The following is an 8,850-nucleotide window of genomic DNA, read 5'->3' as shown; positions in this document are numbered from 1 at the left end:
AGGAGGGGGCAGTGGGATGCACAGGGAAGGGGGGGGGGGGGGAGGGAACGTGGCACAGAAGGACAAAGTGGAGGCTGCCTGCAACTTATATTATCTGGACCTTGTGATGTCTGCGGTCTACAGACTGGCGATGCTGCTGCTTCTAAGGGAACCAAACTTCCTGCTGCTGCATGCACACACAGCAGAAGTAGGTGATCAAACACATGCAAGCGTAAGGTGGGGCTTAGTCTGGGGCAGGGCTTAGTCTGGGGGCAGGGGTTAATCCAGGGTCATGGCTAGGGATGATCAATGCTATGCAAATACTTCTATATGCAGCTTGAAAATGGACCAATCAATTTAAATCAAACTGCATATATTTACTTAACAATTTGCATAAACTTGGAAAAATTTGCATATTATTGATCATCCCTAGTCATGTCACGCCCAGGGCCGGATTTGTACTTCTTACCGCCCAAGGCCGGCTATTACCAGCCGCCCCAACCGAAACCGTATCCTACCACCTCTTTTCACAAACACCCATCCAAAAAATTTTGAGCCGATGGTGTCCACTATTGGGGCTAGTGCCGAGGTCTCCATGGCAATGTGAAGTGAATCAATCATGTCACACGGGGGAACTGGTCAATCAAGCGATCTACAGGTGATGGGCATGGTGGGAGCCGTCCACCACACACACATAGTCAAAAGTGGCTCACAATTGGATTGGACATTGGGTGGGGTCAGCTACACATAAAAGTGAGTCCTGTACCCACTGCTGTCTCCAGGGTAACAGCGCTGGCCAATCAATAATTAAGAAATGGGTACTGTGAGAGGCTACCTTCTGTATTCTGTACTATTTGCTGGTGCTGCTCCTGGTCCTTTCATCCCCCACACCAAGTGCGTGAGACCCGGCCTTCTGTAACTGCCTGCAGCTGCTGCTATGTCATTGGACAAGGTCTGGCTTTTACTGTTCACAAATGTTTGGTTAACGGACTGCAGCTGCCTGTAGCACAGGCAGGTGCCAGCTGGTACTAATAGTGCAGTTATCCTGACCACTTTCATTTGTTTGGACACTTGCAAATAATGCCCACTGTCTGCAGGCCGCCCCTTGTTTATCTGGTGCCCTAGGCCATGGCCTATGTGGCCTTGCCAGAAATCCGGCCATGGTCACGCCCCAAGTTCAATGGCACTCCAGGACATGGCCTGGAATGCCTTTGGTTAAAAATGGCCTTTGTTACAACATCTCTCAGATATTTGTTGTGATCTGTATTCCTTTTGTCTGCTTTCAGACGTTAACTTGCCATAGCTGGGGATGAAGTGAGGGAAATGTCTACAATGTTTTGGTTGGAGCTCCACTTTAACATAGTTTAGATGATACATAAATAGCTTTATTTTCTCATAAATATTTGCATTGTACAATATAATTTTGTTTAAAACATTACCGTGAATGAACCGCCAAAGTCAACGTGCCCAGTCATAGTCTCTTTGTTCTTTGCGTTTGAAGGCTGTAGGTGGTAAGCTCTGTGGGTTTGGAAATGTTGTTTTTTCGTGACGTCCCGCAGGGGGCAGAGCGTTCAAATTTACAGAGGAAAGAAAACCCAAATCTGTAGTATGAGAGCCGATGTGACCGACCACGTCTGCAGTCTGAGAGGGGAGGGCACAGCCAGAGCCAAGAGTTGGGTGGGAGGGAGTGAAAAAAGAGGACTAGGAGAGAGAGTGTGTAGAGTTGATGGAGGGGCAGAAGAAAAGCAAATGACAGAGAAAGGAGTGCTGCGACCCGCTAAGTAAAGCAGAAAGAGGGTCAGAGGACAGTGCCTGAAAGTGAGCTGAGAAGGGTGGAGGTGGCAGAGCATAATACTCACCATTTATATCTTTAGAGTTTACTAACTCCCCACCTCCAGTCATCTCACAGCCTTGAGTGCAGTCCCTGACCCTCAGGATGGACACTCTCAGTACAATCTGGATATGGCTCATGCTATGCACTGTATACCAATCCAGCAGTGCTTTCAGCCCAGAGGTAAGTGTCAGTCCTTCTATCTATGCAACTAAGCTTTTTTTTTTTTTTTCTTTCAATAAAGCATCAGTCACTTTTCAGTGAAGAGGCTTTGGTCTGTTTGCATGGTGTAGTTTCTGCACACAAGTTTTGCACATTGCACGGTTGCATTAAGCCCTGGTGTATCAGTATTATCATGCACTCTTTTTTCCCCTTGAATCCCTTTGCTCCTTTCCCTCCCTCCTTTTTTTTCCTGGAGAAGCCATTCTGGGCTCTCCCTGAATCTGAGGTCACACATGAATCCTGTTAGAATCTGGAAATGTGCTCTCTGGAAAGGATTCAATGCTAAGGGAGCAAAGGAGGAGAGGGAAAGATCCAGCCTCGGTGACTTAGGAGGTCAGGGCATATGTGCTTAGAGCAGTCAGAAGATGTGCTTTTAAGTTCTTCACTTTGTGCTTTTAAGTTCTTCAGATTATAAGGAGCTGTGCACAGTGCAGAGGTGGACATTCACTGCAAAATACAGCTTGATGATAAGCAGATAAAGACATTTTGAGTGTTGCTGGCAGTAAAGTATCAGATGGCATTTTTTGTTTGTTTATGTAGTAAGCTGGACAATGAGAGCTAGAATATGATTGGCTCACAACAGCTTTATTTTAATTAGTTTTAATTTTTCATAATGCATTACCCTAAAGTACAGATGATGAAAGGGGACAGAATACAGTCATTAGATAACACAGGAATCTATTATCAATAGTCAGCTTTCCTTGTGGAATTGTGGGACTTTATTCCTTAGGGAACCTCCTTTGGCAGCAGTTGGTCTCTGCACAGCAGAATGCAGTATAGGCAGAGTGACAGAAGAGTAGAGATGGGGAGGGATAGCAGATGCTCAGGATTGGAGAAGCCCACATCCAAAGCCACTGTCTGCAGCACTGTTGCATTATATTTCCTGAAATGTTATTTTACTACTAGTCGATAGTTTTCGACTATTGGCTTTTATGAGTTCCATGCTGTTATGGCCTTAGGTGTACAATGAAGAACTGAGTGTACTAGAGAGAAAGGGGAGTCCAGAAGAAGGGAGAGTGAATGAGGAGAGCCATTGTAAGGGAAAGAGGAGGAGAGAGAGGCCACTTGGAGGATCTTCCATTTGAACAGGCAGCTTTTCTGTGGTCTCCTTGTCCTGGCTTACCAGAGACATGAGGCTCAACAACAGGGCTATGTGTCCTGTGAATGCCGTATGACAACCGCCGTTATAAGGTTAATCAAGTCATAATAGAATTCCTGGTGGCCCCGATAAACCGTGATCCGTTGCTGTGTGGCAGGGTTGCAGCAAGAGTTAATTCCTGGCGCTCAGCAGAGTTGCACAGTTGAATATTTGTTTTAAATTGCTACACTAACAATTTGAAAAGAGTGTGCAGTTGCAGCCTGTGCTTAGAAAGTGCCTATGTAAGCATCTGCTGCATTCCAGGTCATTGGATGAGGAAACATATGATTGCTTCTTAATGGTTACTGTAACTCTTTTCTCCATTGTTAGCATCCTGCAAGCTCTCTTGTGTAAAAAAAGGCTTACCTACTCTACTGGCAGGCGGCACAAGCATCACTTATTTAACCTCATCTGCACATATTTTCCTGGACCAGTCACTGCTGGCAGAAATCAGGCTCATAATCCCAAACGCTGCTAAATATGTGCAGCGGGGATCACTGCTAAACTCTTTCTAATAATCTACACGGTATAAGAAATATCAGTCTTGCCTTAGAAACAATTACATTTTCTACCTAAATACTTTCAAATGCATTCACAGAACAATTAGAACATGCCAGCAACATAAGCAAAAAATACATACATAGTTCATGTGTGGAATACACACATCTAATACCCCGGGCCAGTTTTTGGTGAAATGGGACCCTGGGCAAAAATAATGATTTAACACCCCCCCCCCCCCCCCCCCCCACACACACACACACACACACACACACCAATATACAGCAGTATTAGGAGGCCTTTGTCCCCTACCCCCCAATAGATGTATTTGGCGGCCTTTGTGTCCCCCATATAGCAGTGTTCGGTGGCCTCTGTCCCCACCCAACCCCCAGATCGTGGCATTTGCATTTGCAGTCATTATTCAGAACACTGACTAAAAACAGTCCTGACATTACTATAAGTTACAAAAGTTCAGGAGGCCATACTCAAGTAGACATTTTAATACATTAGATATAAGCAAAGTATAGACAACATCAAATAGAAAAATATCCATTACAGAATAAGGACATACTGATCAGTGCTCAGTTGTTTTATTTCTCAAGAAGTATGATTTTGCTGTAATCTTATGGTGCAAGAAGCAGACCAGGATGATATCAGTAGTAATGGCCGTGTCTAGGAGAACTCACGGAGAATCATGTGATCAGTTTGGTGAGCAGTAGCGTTAGCTAAGGAGCTGTGGGCAAGTTTTACATTGGGGCCCACCAAGCACTCTGTACATAACAATTGATATGACGCACCAAAACCTGCCAATGGCAACTACATTGTCAGAGGTGCAAGAATGGAATGGGGAACAGTTTGTTAATGATTACCACTATTCAAAGTATCTATAGAAGTGACTATTATGAGCACATGACCAATAGAGAGCTAATACTGCTGTTGAGGGAGGGCCCATCTGGGGCCCCGATGCGGTCGCTACCTCTGCACCCCCTATTGCTACTCCCCTGTTGGTGAGGTGATAGATATGTTAGTCTCTGATTTGCTAGTCATGATCATGTGCTAAAGCAGGAAATGATCACAGCAAATGAAAGCTTTGAAAATCTATCAGCTGATCAAACAAATCACATGAGTCTCCATGAGTTTTTTTTAGACATGACCATTGACCACCACTATATATCAGTCATTTACTGGATCTACCATACACTGTACTGGATTGGGTTGGCCAGCATTATTTGTATTGGATTTCCTCTTAAAGGGAACCCAAGGTGAGTGATATGGAGGCTGCCATATTTATTTCCTTTTAACTATATTAGTTTCCTGGCAGTCCTCCTGATCCTGTGTCTAATGCTGGGTGCACACCATGTGTTTTCCCGCTCGATCCGCGGGTCGATCGGGATCGATTCGACTATTTCCAACATCGGATTCCCTTTAAAGGCAGGTAATTTTCAAAAGGAAGTCTAATGTTTGTTTCTTGCACTGAACAGTAGCAGGGGCGTTGGTAGGCCCGGGCACCCAGGGCATGTCATGTGCCTCAGGATGCCAGCCGCAACAAAAAGTGGAAGCAGGGGTGAATGTGGTGATGTTTTCTTATTGCACTCATCAAGCAACTCAATCTTCTGTCATTATTATTCCATTCACATTCAGACATGTGGCCACTATCTTCTGTATTTTAAAAAAGTTGCATCACTAACAGTCATTGAGGGAAAGAACCTATGAAGAACCTCCTCTCTATACTGGACAGCTCTGGCTACAGCATATTAAACAATGAGGGACCCCTAAAGTCCATGGGGAATGCACTTCAATCACACTAACCTCTGAAAATGATGGAAACACAAGTGTGCAGGTCCTCTCACATTGAGTACCACCAACGAGGGCAGTTCTGGAGAGAAAGACAGAAAGAGAAGCACTCTTTGGCCCATATGCAATAAACTTTTACTTCTGAGTTTTCTCCTAGGTGATATTTTCAAAATTGTCAATAAAATGCAATTTAAACCACCAGCAAGCAAAAAAAAAAATACTCAAAATTATTTTGATTGCACTATTTTCACCTACTTTTCTGGACTTTTTCCATTGCAAAGTGCTGAAAGGTTATTCTAAATAAAAGATTAAAAATGTTCTCCTAGGAGAAAACTAAGGAGAAAAAATGAATTGCATCCGGACCCTTGTGTTTAAATGTATGGGGATGCATAACCCCCAAGCACCAAGCATCCTCATACATTTAATCACAAAGAGCGCTTCTTTTTTTCTTTCTCAATTTTTCTTCCATTAAAGGGTACCTGAAGTGAAATCTACGCTCCTGGGTTGCTCTAGTGTCGCTCTGGTTTTTGTTCTTCTGAGTTCTTTTGCTGCTCTGCAGTTGAATAGCTTTGGCCAGAAGTCTCTCACGCTCCCGCAGTACAGACATGGCCATCAAGAAGCATACTCATTCTGAGCATGTATGAGTTCACAAACCGTGCATGCCCAGTGAAAGGAACCACTTATGCACGGAGTAAAGAGGAAGTGCAGTTCCTTTTACTGGGCATGTGCAGTTTGTAAACTCGAGCATCAAGAAGACATGCATTTTGAAGTAAATAAAATATTTTCTATTCCTTTTACACAACCAACCAGTGTCCCCATTACCTGTTTTAACCTGTCTTAGTAAAGGAAGCAAAGCTTGGTGTAATTGCCTTCTTAAAGGGAAGGTTCAGGGACAGTTGAAAAAAAATAAAAATCCGAATCCACTTACCTGGGGCTTCCTCCAGCCTGTGGCAGGCTCCCGGTGGTCTCTAGTGGCCGACCCGACCTGGCCAGGCCGGCGGCCATTTCGGGCCTCTTCTGCGCTCCATTGTGCGTTCCACACCGGCGCACTGACGTCATCGGACGTCCTCCGGGCTGTACTGCGCAGGCTCAGTAGTTATGAGCCTGCGCAGTACAGCCCGGAGGACGTCCGATGATGTCAGCGCGCCGGCGTGGAACGCACAATGGAGCGCAGAAGAGGCCCGACCTGGCCGCCGGCCTGGGCAGGTCGGGTCGGGTACCGGAGACCACCGGGAGCCTGCGGAGCAGCGCCGAGGGCACCTCCTGCCTGCCACGGGCTGGAGGAAGCCCCAGGTAAGTGGATTCGGATTTTTATTTTTTTTCAACTGTCCCTGAACCTTCCCTTTAAAACAAAAGGAAATTTGCAATAATTCAGTTATAAATGAACATTTGTGGTTACCCATAATGCACTACTACTAAATATGCAAATTATCCCTTTTCGCCCTTGTTAAGCCAAGCAAGCATCCAGAGCCGCTGGTATATAGCAAGCCTATAGCTTTAAGTTTTACACAGTCATATCAAACCCACATGTAGACAGCCTGTTTCGGACTTTTGGTCCTCATCAGTACATGGCAGGGATTGATAAGGCTGTATGAAATAGGGCTTGGACGAGTACAACAGAGTAACCAAGCAGCTCAGGGTGACCCAAACCACTAGGAATGTGTAGGGGGATAAAAGGGACCAAAAAGCCCTCTTACTAAGTAAGTAAGTAAGTACTTAGTAAGAGGGCTTTTTGGTCCCTTTTATCCCCCCTACACATTCCTAGTAGTTTGGGTCACCCTGAGCTGCTTGGTTACTCTGTTGTACTCGACCAAGCCCTATTTCATACAGCCTTATTAATCCCTGCCATGTACTGATGAGGACCAAAAGTCTGAAACAGGCTGTCTACATGTGGGTTTGATTTGGCTGTGTAAAACTTAAAGCTATAGGCTTGCTATATACCAGCGGTTCTGGATGCTTGCTTGGCTTAACAAGGGCGAAAAGGGATAATTTGCATATTTAGTAGTAGTGCATTGTGGGTAACCACAAATGTTCATTTATAACTGAACTATTGCAAATTTCCTTCTGTTTTAAGAAGGCAATTACCAAGCTTAGTAAAGGAAGTTAATTGGTTGCTTAGAGAGGCATATATGTTGTTCTAAAGAGCATGCTCTCCAATAATACTGTTGCCCAATGTGACTGCGTATAGCTGAAATTGGAAATGGTAATATAGGCCCCGCTAATTTTCCTTACGCAACTTTGCATTGGGTAATCAGTTGGCTGGTTTGGGTTTCCTGCACAGATCACTTCTGTTTTCACCAATAACTGACTCCAGGCATGTTTCCTTGAATTGGTCCTAAGCTTCATAGTCACAAACAATAACCCAACTGAATCTGGCTGTTCATAGAAAGCTTTCTGGAGCTGGTTTGTGTCTGCAGTCCAAATACGTCAAGCTTCTGTAGGTAATTTCAGATAAGCTGCCTTTGACTGCAAAAGAAAAGGAGTCTTAGTATTTATCCAACTAAATAAACAAATCCAGATGATTTTAATTTATGGCTTATAGTCCAGAAAGTGGGTCAGGATCCGTTTTCAGTGAGTCATCCCATTTTTTTAATAGATTAATGTTCTATCTGCATTAGTGTGTGATTTTACCAAAATATGTTGATTCAACAATACTAAAATAATGTGTGTGTGTAACTTTTTGTCAAGTTCCTAAATATGTATAACAGAGAAGTCGACAGAAAGCAGAAACCTCCACCGATTGGTTTCATCAGGGCTGGATGTTAGTTCTGCCATGGCTTGCAGCTACAGCCGCTGGTTATGATCTGTCATGCATCTGATACAGAGAAAGGCAGACAGGACTAAAACCACCTGGATTAGGTATCAGATTACTGCAATAGTAATCATTTCAGTGACTGCCAGCAGTCTCTGCAGGGAAAAACATCAAGGATGATGATTATACCAAGAAATGTCTTAAAACTACAGCACTGCATGGATGTTAAAGCCTAACTCCAGTTTTGGATAGAGTGGGAAGCAGGGGCGTAACTAGAAATCACTGGGGCCTCCTGCGAAACGTCACAGTTCCCCCTCACTTTCTGCACAGGTAAACTGAGAAGAACATTATTCAATTGGCTAGTGCACACTTGGATGTGTTTTACCCATGCAGATAAAAACAAATAGCAGTGAAGCACTGCCGGCATTTTCTCCATCAATTACATTAGCTTCTGTGATAAAATGTGCATGTTTTCACACATACAGACACACGTGGGGTTTGATTCACTAAACCGTGATAAGTTATATCATGGCCGTTTTCAAGCGCATTTTTGGGTTTGCCTGCAATCGCAAATTATAGTGCGCAATCGCAAATTATCGCGCAAGTGCGAAAATGACTTATTACGATTTAGTGAAT

The 8,850-nt window shown here is 44.2% G+C and overlaps 1 protein-coding gene across 1 annotated transcript in view; it reads left to right on the top strand.

Annotated features, from left to right (window-relative positions):
• The first annotated feature begins 1,617 nt into the window (after positions 1 to 1,617).
• The window catches only part of MMP14 (matrix metallopeptidase 14), a 47,247-nt gene continuing 40,014 nt past the window's right edge, over positions 1,618 to 8,850 (top strand). The window contains exon 1 of the mRNA XM_068242123.1: positions 1,618 to 1,993. Within this exon, the coding sequence (XP_068098224.1) occupies positions 1,916 to 1,993 (78 nt within the window). The 5' untranslated portion in view covers positions 1,618 to 1,915. The remainder of the gene's footprint in view (positions 1,994 to 8,850) is intronic.

Source organism: Hyperolius riggenbachi, chromosome 1 (assembly GCF_040937935.1).
Source record: "Hyperolius riggenbachi isolate aHypRig1 chromosome 1, aHypRig1.pri, whole genome shotgun sequence".
In the NCBI taxonomy this organism is placed as follows: Eukaryota; Metazoa; Chordata; class Amphibia; order Anura; family Hyperoliidae; genus Hyperolius; species Hyperolius riggenbachi.
This window is presented reverse-complemented; position numbering and strand designations above follow the sequence as displayed.